The sequence below is a fragment of the Lynx canadensis genome, chromosome D2, assembly GCF_007474595.2.
Source record: "Lynx canadensis isolate LIC74 chromosome D2, mLynCan4.pri.v2, whole genome shotgun sequence".
NCBI lineage: Eukaryota > Metazoa > Chordata > Mammalia > Carnivora > Felidae > Lynx > Lynx canadensis.
Genome location: NC_044313.2, coordinates 35,740,395 through 35,755,743, shown reverse-complemented (window position 1 = coordinate 35,755,743; position 15,349 = coordinate 35,740,395). Strand labels below are relative to the sequence as shown.

The following is a 15,349-nucleotide window of genomic DNA, read 5'->3' as shown; positions in this document are numbered from 1 at the left end:
TTTCATAATCTCAAATGTAGTTTCCTAATTTACCACTTAGCTCATTAAGCATAGTGTCTTTCCTTTTACATGTTAACAAAATTTTAACACAATTATCTTTAATATCTTTTTCAGAATCCTCAATTTAATAACACATCTACGTATGTCATCTATGCTCACTTGCTACGACAGATAGCTACCTTAGTGGAAGCTGATCATCATTTCCTAGTTCACTGGTTTAAAAAGTAAATCATTCTATGATACTAATAAGAACTCTTATAATCGTACAGTTGCAAGTTTGATATTAGTGCTTTTATAACAAAATATATTTAAATGTTTTCAGGTCTTTAGAAATGATCTTCTAATTAACAGTATTTCAAAGCCAGTTATAAACATATATGTTAGTACCACAGAGAGGGCAAGTAACCACTTGCTGGTGCAAGCTGTTGAGATTTCTGTCCACTGCTTTCACCTTCCTGTCATTGGTTTTCATATATCTCAAAGATGGTGACTGGATTTGCTCAGATACTACTATTTCAGTGTGTGTTTTTTAATTTCCTATCTTTATGTCAGTAAAGACACATAGTGTCTTTTCCTTACCTAATAACATCATCATAAAATATAGATTAGCCATCAATATCAATTTTTTAAAAATACAGTATGTTTTTTCATAGAACTATACTCACATAAACAGTGACTTTTCTCTGTGATTGAGAAAATATTAGAGGCAAAATATTTTCAAAATTATTTTTAAATTTTTTTTTCAACGTTTTTTATTTATTTTTGCGACAGAGAGAGACAGAGCATGAACGGGGGAGGGGCAGAGAGAGAGGGAGACACAGGATCGGAAACAGGCTCCAGGCTCTGAGCCATCAGCCCAGAGCCCGACGCGGGGCTCGAACTCACGGACCGCGAGATCGTGACCTGGCTGAAGTCGGACACTTAACCGACTGTGCCACCCAGGCGCCCCTCAAAATTATTTTTAAATACAGTGGATTCTCATTACTCATGATATTCGTGTTCTGTAAAGTTGCTGCTAACAGTGAATTAACAAATACTGAACCATTGTTCCCATGAGACATGACATGGTTAGGTTCATGTGAGCTGTGGGTCATAGCATTTCCATCAACCAATGAATACATAATCTTGCTTTATCTCCATTCTCTATAAAGATATCTTATTTAATATAAGTTGTCAATTCATTAACATTGAACTTATGACCAACAGCACTATAATGTCTGAACAAACTTTGTCTAACACAGGTTTATTCTCCATAAGGTACCTCACATTCCCCTTGTACTTAGGAACACTGAACAGAACGTCAGCACTGCATTTTGGGAACTTTTAAAACACCAGAATTACAGCAAAAAGCACAAAAGTGTGGAAAACATGACACTGAGTAAATTATGTAAAGGATACCTGTTTACAGTATGAAAGCTAAAACAAGAAGGGAGAGTGTTTCTTTGTTCGACCTCAGCTGGGAAAATGCACATCTGGCAACTCACATTCTTTGCCCTTCTCCACATCTGCAAATGACCACACATGAAAGCTCCACCAATACCGGTTTTGGGGGTTGCCATTACATTTTAGCAAGTAGGCGAATTTGCAAATACTGAGTCTGAATAACAAGGATTGACTGCATATTGAAAGCCGTAAAAATGAAATGCTCAAGACTAACTTTACAGTAATTTTGGTGTTTATTTCTTATTTAACCAAGAAACACTATTCAAGGTAAGATTTTGCATCTTTTCAAATGTTTGGCAATTTAATAAAATTTGAGGGGATATTCTAAAATTGTATGTGTACAGGATATACTTTGATATCTAACGAATATATTGCCAAAACAGAAAATGTGAATTTTATTGGAATTATTTCAAAATCTTTACCAGATTATCCCAGAAGAGGTTCAAACAATTGGTAGAGAGATTGCTGCAATTTATTTCCTTACGCCTGTTTCCTGCAAAGCCTGAAGAATTTCCACCTATAACAAAGTGCTCCTGGTGGATCCCATCAGCATCTAAAGTGTTGTCTTTACTCAGTAGGTTTTATGATTTTATCTTCTGTTTTGTGAAATATTAAGGACGTTTCTATAAGGATCTCAAAGTACTGTAGAGGCATTCTCTTAAATTTTAAAACTTTCCTTTGAAGTGAAGAGTTGTAATCTACTTGTTTTGATAACAGATTTCACAGTTAATTTATAAGCATGGAAAAGCTTTATGCATTTTATTGGGCAGTGTTCTGTGTTATGGCCATCTGCTGCACGTGACCTGCTAAGTAGTGACCCATAGGGAAACAGGAACTTGCACTGATTCCTGAGAATTCCTAGGAGAGAACACACTGACAGGGAAGTGGTGGGAGAAGGTGACCATCTGTGTACTCCCTTTACTATAGTCTTCTAGTCCCCACCACAAGTTATTTTATAAAAGCAAGAAACTATTGGCTGCATTTGGACCATAGTTTTAAAACTACCTTTTAACTTCGGAACTACAATTGCTTAAAATAGGAATTTCTAGATAAAGTCTATCTGGTGGACATTAAAGTGTTCTTATTAGAGTGAATCACGTATATTTTGGAAAAGATCATTGTTAGAATTTATCTTTACAGATACTGCAAACAGTTTGGTTCACCCTCCCCTTATTCCTTATACTGATTTCTATAATTCTACATTGGATCACATTGATCTCATGGAAGAATACCACACCTGGCAGAGCTTTGGAAACTCTCACAGGTATGCTCCAAAGCTCATTTTGGTTACTTACCTAAATGAAATACTGTTCAAAACAATGACTGGATGTTAAATTTGTAAAAATAAATTTAAATCTGCATATGACTTTATATATAAACTTTGGATATCCAGTCCTGAAACATTATTATATTTCTTAAGGCATCTTTTTCTTACATTTTGAGTTTATATACATGTTAATTTGGCTTCGGTTTGATTAACAACATCTTTTTAAGAAGGGAAAAGTTGTATCTTAGTATGCAAGTTTCTTATGTCGTCTTCTTCTATATGCTATCATCCAGTACAGTGGTCACAAACTTTCTCTCTAAAGAACTAGATGGTAAATTTTTTTGGCTCTTTGGACTATACCAACTCTAGTGTACCACTGTAACACAAAAACAGTGTTAGATAATATATAGATAAATGCATCCATCAGTGTCCCAGAAAACTTTCTATACAAACACAGGTGGTAGGCCATATTTGTTCCATGGGCCTGAGTTTGCCAGTGCCTGATCTAACACAGCAATCACACACATGTGCACATACACACATACGTTTCATTCCTTTTCTACTTTATTCTGCAGAAAAAGTATCCTTTATACACAATATAAAAAGAAGGGGTGTTACAGCAAAGGGGCTTCACCACAAAGTACTTACTACAATAGTATAATAGATTTTTTAAACACTTGACCAAATTCTTTAATACACTGCACCTATATCCACATTCATAGTTTGAATTAAACCAGTGAGACTGTCCCAAACATAATTTAATCCCAGACCATGTGATATCCTGGAGAGTGTGTTTATTCTAAAGGAGATTAAGAGATATAGTGTGGATATAAGTATCCTCAAAACCCCAGATTACTTTATAAATTGGTTCAGTCCACCAGGGACCCTTTCTACTAGAATTGGCCAAAACTATAGACTGGCCTTATGGACATATCTCAGTCCATATCTGAACACTCAGAACCAGATAAGAACTGTTTCTGGGGACCTTGTTCTGTCTGATGGATGTTCTTTTGGCAATGCTGACTTATTTTACAAAGACACTTTTTTTCTCCACCTTTAATATAATTGTAATGTTGTAGACAGAACAATTCCAAAAGTTACTGTGCATATTTCAGTAACATCTTTTAATACAGAGCTCTTCTAACCACTGGGCTACAGCATTGGTGTACCAGAATGAGTTACAGGGGAGTTTTGATCCTATGATCCTTTCAGTTTGGGGGAAGCCAGCCTGGACTTAGAGGGGGACCTGGAGCCCTAGAGCAAGTCACCTTTGGCCATGAGCAGCCACATCAGTTTATTTGCTTAGTACCATTTTTCTATGTGCGTGACTAGGACAAGGTTGAGACACACTGTTTGAAAGTACAGAATAAGACCGTTATATATCCTGCTAAGCTCATTGTACCTGTTTTATTTCCAGATTTTTAGTTAGCACTTAGTGATTCAAAACTATTACACATTAGTACTGAATAGCTCTTATTAATTGACAGTCGCCTCTTGGAGAAAGCTGCTTTATTTGTGGTTCACACTAGGGCTATCTCCTTTTTCCTCATAATGCCTTCTTTGCACCCAGGGTTTGACTGTACTTGAGTGGATTCCAGCTGTAACTGATGGAGTGATTGCAGCCACTTCTGGTGAAAGGCTGGCTCCTGAAGTGTCACGGTTGCCATAGTAGTTCTCTCTAAAGGCATTTCTCTTGGGATAGTTTGTGGCTCTTTTATTAACATAAGATCAGCTCTGATCCAGGAAGGAAGTTAGTTATATTCATGACCTTTGATCATAATGTTGTGTGTGTCTTTACAAATACATATCATTCAATTCAACTACATCATTAAATACGATGAAGCTTGCACATCAGAAATATCCATGTAATAATGGATTTTTATAATAATTTCCACACATGAATTTTCTGTCCTAATCCTCCTTCATTAGCACTTCTGCCTCCTGGTTTTGGTGTCGGCCATATTTTCACAGGTAATGATCTACAGGTGACTATTCATAAACTGAAATTTTCTGTATAAACCATGTAAGTGATGAGCACGTTTCAGAACGTTCGATGTAGCTTGCTCTAGAGGATGAAAGCATAGTGCATCTAGTAATGATCTATGTTTCACAAGGCTGTGGGGATTGAAAGAGATGATACACATAAAATCATTTTGTAAATGGTAAAACACAATACAAAAGTAATGTTTTATATTGTTAGGAGGGATACCTTAGATTCCCTTAGTATAATTTTGCTAAAAATACACCATTTTGCTTTTTCTGTTTTCATTTGTTGAGCAGGTTTTCCTTCTGTCAGTACCCATTCGTTATTTCTATAGCTGCAAAAAAAATCATTATTCAAAGAGACTCAGAGCAACAGATGATAAGCATCGCAAGGGTAAGCCAGCTACGAAAACGTATTTATGCTGACTATAATCAATATAGTACATAATTTAATAAATAAATCAAGTGTCTTGTGAATTGTTCTAGCATAATCAGGAAATGTTCAAAGTAAAATTCATTTTCTAACTCCCCCCAGAAGTGCTTAAACCTATCCACTATGCAAGAAAGAGATAGCCCTCATCAAATTCTCACTGTATTATGAGTAGAGCAGGAAGATTAGAAGCCTCTCACAGATCCAAAGTACTGGGAACTTGTTGGATGCCATTCTGTGGAGACCATATTCCAGCTCCATGGCAGCCGTCAGAGCACTGGTGGGAACTATAGGAAGGCCAGGCATGTCCTTACGAGCAAAGCTCTCAAACCACTGGAATATTCCCTAGGTTTTATGAAAATCCAACAGAAATAACCCGAAAGTTATAAGATGTACAATGTTGGGAAACTGGGAAATAAGTCCAAAAAAAGTGAAAGACATTTTATCGATTCTCAGGGAACCAAAATGCATGGAGACCCATAGAAACTGGGATGGTAGTCAGACTGGCTGTAGGCAGATCGTGCGTTCAGATGAAGTTGATCTCTGGGCCTATCCTTACCACCCCTGCCGCCTGTGGTTCAGCACAGCGCAGGAAAACTACGTATTTTATCTAATAGATACAGATCTATCTAATAGATACTGCTCTGAAGGAGCAGATTTTCTTTTATTAGAATGCTAGACTATATATTTAAATGCTCATATATTTGGAGTATCTGCTTTCATGACACTACTTTAAAAATTAGAAGAAAGGTTGGCTGTAGTCTTCTAAAGATAAAAAGAGATCCTCAGAATAAAAAGAAATGATTTCCATGTCTTGTCCAAGAATATAAAAACAATTCTAAAGTATAAATTATAATACTTCAAAATGCTTTTAAAAATAAGAAATGTTTATTCTTAAGTAATTCAGTTCCCAGAAGGTGAGTATTTTTTTCTGTCACAGAGCAGGACAAAAGAGTTGAGTGACTGGTGACATCCCAGAGTCAGCTTACACTGACTATGAGAATATTAGAAGAAACGTTATTGCCTGTGTGTACCAAGGGAGTTCCAAAGCCACTGTACCCCCCTGAAAAGTAAATTTAAACAGGTATATTTGGCATCAGAATTATTACTTAATCTCGGGTAGATATTGGCTCAAATATTAGTCTATAGAGCTACTCATTTTGGCAGTTTCTATTAGTTGCATTTATGCAATTTCATGCCACTAAACTTTGTCTCCCATTAGCATCTTAGTATAACTTGGTTTGCTGGATATTTCCAGTGTGATGGCTTTTCAGGAGGTAGACTGGGAACAGAACATAAATGCAGCCAATAGTTAAAATTTTATGCAATTTTAGTACTTTTTTTTTTTTTTTACCTAGGGCTATGATTTTGTACATTTGTAAAAACAAAAAGTCTGAAAGAGCTAGAAGTTTCCCTTAGTTCCTCTGAGCAGTTTTCTGCTGTGGCACTCATATTTGAAACATCAGATATCTTCTGTGGAACTTTTTTCTAATTAAAAGGAGAGTGGCAGCTGTAGATGCTGTCACAGGCGTCTTCCACAGAGAATGGACACAAATGAGTAGAGATTGAAGACTTAAGTGGAATTATGTGTTATTATGGGTGTTTCCCAACATTTTAACTTGTAAATTGTCACACCACTTGGAATTAATGACTGGTGATCATTTTGACCCAAGGACAGACAGCCTTACAAGTAGTTAATGTAAACAAGAGCTTATCTGAAGTTGCGAAAGAGATTGCCCAACAAAAATAACTTCCTCATCAGACTGTGTCCCAAAGTCTACCATTTGGGGGTTACTTCTTTTGTTTGAAGTATTTTCTATTAAATATTAGTTCCTGATGGGAGGAGTAGCCACTAAACCTTGTCTACCATTAGCATCTTAGTATAAATTTGTTTGCTGATTATTTCCAGAGCTATGGTTTTCCAGGAGCTAGACTGGGAACAGAACATAGGAAAGAGGACAGTAGGATACTACCCCAGGAGTATAGATCTTTTTGAGTATCAAAGGGAAGACCCAGAGAAGGAAGAAAAACACTATTAAAAACCTTTAGAGAAAGACAAATACCATGTGATTTCACTCCTACTTGGAATTTAAGAAACAAAACAAATGAACATGGTTCATAAAACGTGGTTTTATGGTTTATTGTTAACCATAAAACAGACTCTTAACAATAGAGAACAAACTGAGGGTTGCTGGAGGGGAGGTTGGAGGAGATGGTTTAAATGAATGATGGGCATTAAGGAGGACACTTGTGATGAGCACTGGGTTTGTATATAAGTGATGAGTCACTAAATTCTACACCTGAAACTAATATTACCCTGTATGTTAACTAATATTTACCCTGTAAGTGTGAAACTAAAAAAAAAAATAATTTTTTTAATTGGAGTGTAACTGACAAACAGTATCCTATTCGTTTTAGATGTATATCATAGTAATTCGATATTTTTACCCATTATGAAATGATCGCCATGATAAGTCTAGTTGCCATCTGTCACCATATGAAGTTTTTACAGTGTCATGACTATATTCCCTATGCTGTACGTTATATCACTTAGACAAATAAATTTTTAAAAATAATAAAATTTCTAAAATAGGAAACAAAAATAAAAAGTAAAAGTCTTTAGAATTGGAAATACAGAGATGAAGTGCTCTGAATTAGAGTGTTTTATTATAGTAATCTATAAAATCGTGAGTATAGTGTTATGTAGATTTTTGGTATTAAAATTTTATCTACTAAAGCACTTTGCTGCATGTATTTAAAATGTCTGAAATGTTCATCTCTAGTCTGTAGAGTAATTTTCCTTTGCTACCAAAGAAGATGAAGTAGTCTGATAAAAATTATTTAGAGGGGCGCCTGGGTGGCGCAGTCGGTTAAGCGTCCGACTTCAGCCAGGTCACGATCTCGCGGTCCGTGAGTTCGAGCCCCGCGTCAGGCTCCGGGCTGATGGCTCGGAGCCTGGAGCCTGTTTCCGATTCTGTGTCTCCCTCTCTCTCTGCCCCTCCCCCGTTCATGCTCTGTCTCTCTCTGTCCCAAAAATAAATAAACATTGAAAAAAAAAATTTAAAAAAAAAAATAAAAATTATTTAGATAAATTATATAAAATTAATTAAATAAATTATTCAAGCTTGTAGATGCTATATGATAAATATTTATGTACTTCTAATAGATATCTTTAATGTTTTTTACATACTCATTACTTATATTTTGAAAAACCATGAAAAAAAGATTTTTTTAAATTACATTTCCATTAGCCAAACATAACAATTGTTAATATTTTGGTAAATTTTCTTCTGCTATTCCTTCTCTGTATTATTTTTAAAAGGCAATAGAGTTGAAACCATTTTGTATACACACTTTTGTTCCCTTATTTTCTCACTTGTACCTTTCTTGAATATTTTCATGGTATTTATATAATTATAACCATCCATTTTAATAGTATTAGATGCCATTATATAAATACATATATAAAATATTTCTAAAGTTCCACTTTTATAGGTGATGCTGTGATGAACATCTCACTTTATAAAATAGTTTTTGTGTTTAGAATTCCCAGAATTGGAATTATTGGGACAAAGGGTATGGACCTTATTAATGTTTCTGATAAATGTTGACATATTATTTTCTAAAAGTAGACTAATGGTGCTTTTAGAGTAAATTCAGTACTATTTAAAAAGCTTAAGCCAAGCTTGTCATCAGTAGTATGTACCTCATTTCAAATGTTCCCACTTTGTATCTATTGGACAGAAAGACTTACCATTTAAAAGATGAGACATATGGAAACTGACATGCAACATACTTTACTATAGAAGGTGAATTATTTTTGGTCCTCCCTTTTGGACCCCGTTTGGTTATCATTATTTCAAAATGAAAAAAATATATAAATATATAATAATAATAATTTGTATGATTGAGTTTATGAAAATATTTATATGAGAGAGGGCATAGAGAAGGATACAACTGATTTTTAGTCAAGTGCTTAAATGTTTTAAATGAAATTATAGTCTAAGTAAAAACTAAAAAGTAAAATGTTTGCTTTTCTTTTTTAATCAGCAAAGTCTGGTGGATAAAGTATCTCGAAGACAGAGACCTGATATGAACATGCTATTTCTAAATATGAAAGTAAGACGGACACATCTGGTTAGTGATTCGCTTGATGAGGTATAGATCATTTATTCCAACATGGAACTAATTGATTAAAACTTTACATAAATTCTACAACATGGTGTATTACTGAAATTTTAGTAATCTGTTTTTCATTTCTGTATGCCAGTAGGTGTGCATCCTTATATTTTGATACCATAGTTAAAATCAGTCGTGTATTCACAATTAAGCCTTATGTTCATTATTTATGTTTCTTAATGGTTTGTTGTTAACTCCCCAGAAAAGAATTTTGTGTTGAACACTGAAAATGAGTAATTCGTGTTTCTGAATATGTAACTTAGATTCTAGACCCACCTTTGTTACTGGTTGGGTGGGTAACAAGTCATTTTAACTTCTCCAGGCCTGAGATTACTCATCTATAGAGGTCTGACCTACAGGGTATATTAAGTATACTCAGGCTCAGAGGTACTTTGATTGTATGTATGTGTGTATATTACAGAGCTTCATGTGTTTACAGTGCTTCAGCCAGATCTTCATGTGGCTGTTATAAGATAATGGCTGATGTCATTATGTGATTTTTAAAATCAGGAAGGAAAGTTAAAGGAAAGGAAATTAATTATTTTATGATATAACCTGTTAAATTAAAATCTTGGAGGCAGTGTAGGAACCCAGGAGACAGTAACTTTGGGCAAAGTACTTGATCTCTCTTAATCTTTCTCTTCATCTATATGACAGACATAATAATGCTTAATTCACGTAGTATCTGACAAATTACTGGATGAATGGATGAATGGAGTGAGTTTTATGACATTGTAAAGAAAGATAAAGATTGCTTACCACATTTTCCAGAATTGAAAAAGTTAATTTCCTTTTTACTGCTCTTTGTTCTTCTCTATAATATAATTTCTTCAAATAGTTAACCCGGAAAAGAGCAGACTTAAAAAAGAAGTTGAAAGTTACGTTTGTAGGGGAAGCTGGTTTGGATATGGGTGGCTTGACCAAAGAATGGTTCCTTCTTCTAATTCGCCAAATTTTTCATCCAGATTATGGTGAGCATTTAATTTTTATGAACTGGTGTTTCTTCATAATTGTTAGATTCAAGTAGTGACTTATTTTTCACCTACCCTATGACTTTATAGGTTTGTTTGTTTTTTTTTTTTTGTCAACCAAAAATGTTGAATAATTTAAGGATTTTTGTTTACATTTTTAAAAGTGACCAAATTGATGATCAAAATGTTTGTTACCTTACTGAGAATCATACACAAAATGTATAAAGACTGTAAGTATATATTTGCAAGGCAACATCCACCTCTTTCCTGAATAAATCAAACTCATGAAAATTTGTCATTGAAATAAAGAACATTCAGAATTAGAAACAAGATGGCAGCTTGCTTTACACTAATAGCTGAAGGCTTTTTCGTTAGATTGTGAGCCATTTTCATAAATAAGAATTCATTAATTTTTTAAGACAAAAGTAAACTTGAAATTTAAATTTTATTTTTTATTTAGAGAAAACACCTATACAGTCCTTAGTATCTATAAAATATTTTTCTTCAAACAGTTTTAAGTGTTTTTCTTACTTTTTATTTTGTATATATGTAGATATAACCTCTTTCTGGCAATGGAAAATAGAGATGACATGGATAAATTAAAATCTCCAGATAATCCTCATAATTAATTTTGATCATAACTTATAAATTATACATTGTTGTTTTTATAAAAGAAAATCAACTGATTAATTTAGTTTCTGTCTTTTTAATGCATATATACCCTTGGTTCAGGATACCAATGAACAGTAAAAGATTCTTACATACTCTTTGTGTATATATTTTATATATTTTACCATGAAAGATGGTTTATAACAATAACTTGCTGAAATGTTTTGCTTCTAATAGTTGAGATATCATGTACATTTTTAGTACTTTGATTTTTTTTAATCAGTCATGTTAATGAAATGTTTCTTTTTTTTTTTTTTCAGGCATGTTTACATATCACAAGGATTCACACTGCCATTGGTTTAGCAGTTTTAAATGTGATAACTATTCTGAATTCCGATTGGTTGGAATTGTATCCTTTAAACTTTCCACTAGGAGGTGCTAGTAGACTAGAAATTTTAAATTTTATCAGAATTTTGGAAAACTTCTCATTAAGTCTTGCAGATTAAATATTCTTGTCAAATTTGCTAATAGACTTTTAATCATTTGCAGTATCACGGTATATCACAGTTATATGTCAGACTTAATTGAAACGAATTATGAATTTTTTATGTTTTTCTCAGAAAACATGATCTCAAAATAAAAATAGTTCTTGTTTCATATATTATTTAAATTATTAGAAAATTAAGATATTTTTAAAACAAAAGTATCTTTCCCATTCATAATGAACTATTTTTCTGTTCTTTTACCTTGTGCTTATTTCACTGAGTTTAATAAATTGAAATTGTGGAAATTAAATCTACGTCTTTAATATTCCCCCAAATCCTGAGACATCCATAAAAATTTTAAATTGAATAGAGTGGGAATATTTAAAGTATATGTTGTTATTTAAAGTGTTTTTTTAATTATGTAAATTAATTTACATCCTCTGTGCCATCCTCTGATGCTTCTCCGGTGTATTGAAGATGGCATTCCTGCATTGGGTAGGAGATTGGAAAAGATACCTACCGCATTAGCTCTTTTAATTCTAAGAAATATAATCATCGGTGGAAGAAAGGAGGGAAGAGTAAATAAGTGAGCTAGCACTGGAGATAACTAGCTTAAAAGAGAGAAGAATATCCACCTTTAAGAAGGTTACCCTCTAGATGGGCAGATGACCGCCAATTCAAGGTCATCAATTCTCAGAGTCACATGATTATTTGACACGAAGTGGTAAGGAGTTTGGAGAAGGAAGGGTCAGTGTATTCTTCCCAGAGAAGATAGAGATTTAAAAATGGAACCATTCTATCTGATTAGCACAGGGCTGGAGTGACTGGGATAATGGCTAGAAAACAGGCTGCATTGTGCTGGGCTTGTTACAGAGCAGTGTTGGGGGCCTTGATTGAAGCAGAGGGCACCCCGGGAGTTAGGGAGGACACCTTCAGCAGTCAGGAATGACCTTAGAGAGGGCTTGGAATGTCTCTTATACTTGTAATAAATCCTGAGGATTGTATATTAAAACTGAGAGAGTAGATGGAAGAAAAGGTAGTAGGGAGAAAACCACACATTAGGAGAATAAACTTAGTTTGAAATTTTGTATATGTTGTTATGTCCAAAGGTCTGAAGTGCCAAGTTCCACAAAATAGAACGCTTACCAGTTCTTAGACCTATGGTTTTATTTTGTATTATCTACAGTAATCATTTGTTGCATGTTCCAGTTTCATTGAAGGCCTGAGTCACAGATGCTTCTCACTATACTATGAGTATGAGCTATTTGAATTCCCTGATATATATGTTTATTATACTTTACATTCTTATCACAGCTTAGATTTGGGTGATATTTTGACTTTCTAATATTTATAATGAAGTATTAGAGCTTATTTAGCCATCACATTTTTAGAATGGTATTATACATTAAGTCATGAGCTTACTAATTAGCTTCTTTGGCAAATAGGCATTAGTTTCTATCCAATCATTACCCAAAAGAGCAAGCACAGTAAGCATATTTACATATGCTGCATATTTCAAGTTAATTTATTAAATCTAAATTAGATTATTATAGCCACTACTATCTCATTATTATGTGTCTTTATCTCACATGCACACACATGACAAAACTATGGAAAGTGAGATTGATGCCCAAAAAGCACGATAATATATAGGAAAAATGTGAGATGGTTGTGAGATCACATGGATTGTGATCATGTACGTAGGTGAGAGATCTACCAACGGTGAGGAGAAGTAAAAATTGAGAACACACATGACAATTGAGAAGATGTAGTTGGTTCCATAACGTATTTTCACTTTATAAATTTCAGTTCCAAAGATTTGTTGTGCTAGTAGTTCTGACAGCATTGCATTCCAAATAGTTCATTTTTATATACAGTAAGGCTTTGGAGTTTACAAGAAATGTTATAGGGAAACCTATAACAATAATTATAAAATGTTTCGAAGATTGCATGAAGAGCCATAGTATACCAGTTTTTAAAAATTAGAATGGCTTTTACCAAAAAGGGCATTGACGCATGGTATTCAAACCCTACCCTGTTTGGACTACATGATGCCTCCCTCAGTGGCCCAGCAGAGCCTCCCTATCCTTGTCTCACCCCTGCTTCAACCAGCGCAGCTGTCTTACTGTGCAATGAAACACTGTACTCTGCATATGAAAGTGCCCTGTAGCAAATCTTATGAGCCTACTCTTAAAAACCTGCCTTCAGAGTTAAGATTTTTTTTTAATTTTTAATCAAAAATGCTTGGAACTTGTCACTCTGGTAGATGATCATAAATGGTAACTATAATTATATTATGGTCATTATCATTGTTATTATCGCAATTATAGAAGTATGTTATAGCTCATTTTCAGTATCTGTCCCTTGAATACACTGCTCAGTCTCTGTCGATATGACTACCTATAAAATAACTTATCAATTCCTTAAATTATTATTAACTTTTGTTCTGCCTTAGTAAATTGAAATACTGCTTGTCTTTCGATTAAAAATTTTTTTTTTGAGAGAGACAACACACACGTGCACAAGAGGAAGAGAATCTTAAGCAGGCTCTGTGCTCAGTGCAGAGCCCAACTTGGGGCTCGATCTCACAACTGTGAGATCATGACCTGAGCTGAAATCAAGAGTCAGATGCTTAACCGACTGACCCACCCAGGTGCCCCTTCCAATTTCTAAAAATTATTTTCAGTAATTTAGCCAGCCCATATGTTTAGATTTCCTTTTGAGCCTATAAAATTAATGATTTCCTTAATAACTTGATATAGTAGTCTTTATTTGACGGTTGAAATATGACATTTAAAACCCCTCTTTTCGTGGGTTCAAACCCCAAGTCGGGCCCTGTGCTGACCGTCCAGAGCCTGGAGCCTGCTTCGGATCCTGTGTCTCTATCTCTGCCCTTCCCCTGCTTGTGTGCATGCTCGCTCGCTCTCTCTCTCTCTCTTTCTCTCAAAAATGAATAAACACTCAAAAAAAATTTTAAAACCCTCTTTCAGCAAATGGATAAGTTAAATTCTGCCATATAAGTAATAAATAATATATAGTGGGGCAGGGTTTAGATATATAACATCTATAGCTTTTTAACTTCAGCACTTTGAGTAAACTCCAGGTAATAAAGCCCTTTCAACTATTTCTGTAGGAGACTGATCGTCTTATTAGCTTACCAGTAGCATATGTGTGCGTGTATCCATATGGTTTATTCAGTTCAGCTGTCTTTACATAGTCTGTAGTTAGTTTTAAAACAGCAAAATGATCACCAGAATTAGTAGTGTGTTCTGCATCGAGTTCTGAATAAATTGCTGCTACTTATCACCAAAATTGTTTAAATTTAGAAAATGTTTCCTTGTATGTTAAACAATTTATGAAATGTCTGAAGTTGTTATCTACTGTGATCTTAGATGAATTTTTCTAGGGAAATCATCAAATACTGTCACCTGAACCCTTCCCTCTTTTCACATGACTTTTGGTAATCAAGGAATTATATTATGGAAAATAAAGGAAAGGAAGTATGTGGGATTAATTAAAGTTGGTGTTAGATCTGAAAAAACTGTGCAAGAAATATACTGATGCATAATTCAAAACTCATTTGTTGTCATGGATTTTATGTTAATGCTTAACATTCAGTATGCATAGCTTATGGGACTAGCTGTTTATAACAGCATTACCTTGGATATTCGTTTCCCCCCCTGCTGTTACAAGAAACTGTTGAGCCCTCCCATCATTCCTAGTGATCAGAATACACCAGTAGGCATCTGCAGTGTGACCACTGACGACTTATGTCAAATTATGCCTGTAAGTATAAAGTCATTAGCATCTTATTCCTTAATGCTAAATCATCTCTCTTCTACCTGAAGCCTTTCTCCTTCTAATGCTATTCTTATTTTTAAATATGGTTTCTCTCTACCTTTGGAACCCATCTCCTTTTTCGTCTTTCTCCTTCCTCATAGAGACACATCACCCACTTTGCAGCACCCCTAAGCTCTTGCAG

General features: G+C 34.4%; 1 protein-coding gene across 1 annotated transcript in view; it reads left to right on the top strand.

The window, feature by feature from the left end:
- Window positions 1-15,349, top strand: part of HECTD2 (HECT domain E3 ubiquitin protein ligase 2) — a 76,016-nt gene that overhangs the window by 42,399 nt on the left and 18,268 nt on the right. The window contains exons 8-15 of the mRNA XM_030334893.1: window positions 115-224; window positions 1,869-2,017; window positions 2,584-2,707; window positions 4,991-5,087; window positions 9,174-9,281; window positions 10,141-10,273; window positions 11,203-11,291; window positions 14,995-15,153. Coding sequence (XP_030190753.1) covers window positions 115-224; window positions 1,869-2,017; window positions 2,584-2,707; window positions 4,991-5,087; window positions 9,174-9,281; window positions 10,141-10,273; window positions 11,203-11,291; window positions 14,995-15,153 — 969 coding nt within the window. The remainder of the gene's footprint in view (window positions 1-114; window positions 225-1,868; window positions 2,018-2,583; window positions 2,708-4,990; window positions 5,088-9,173; window positions 9,282-10,140; window positions 10,274-11,202; window positions 11,292-14,994; window positions 15,154-15,349) is intronic.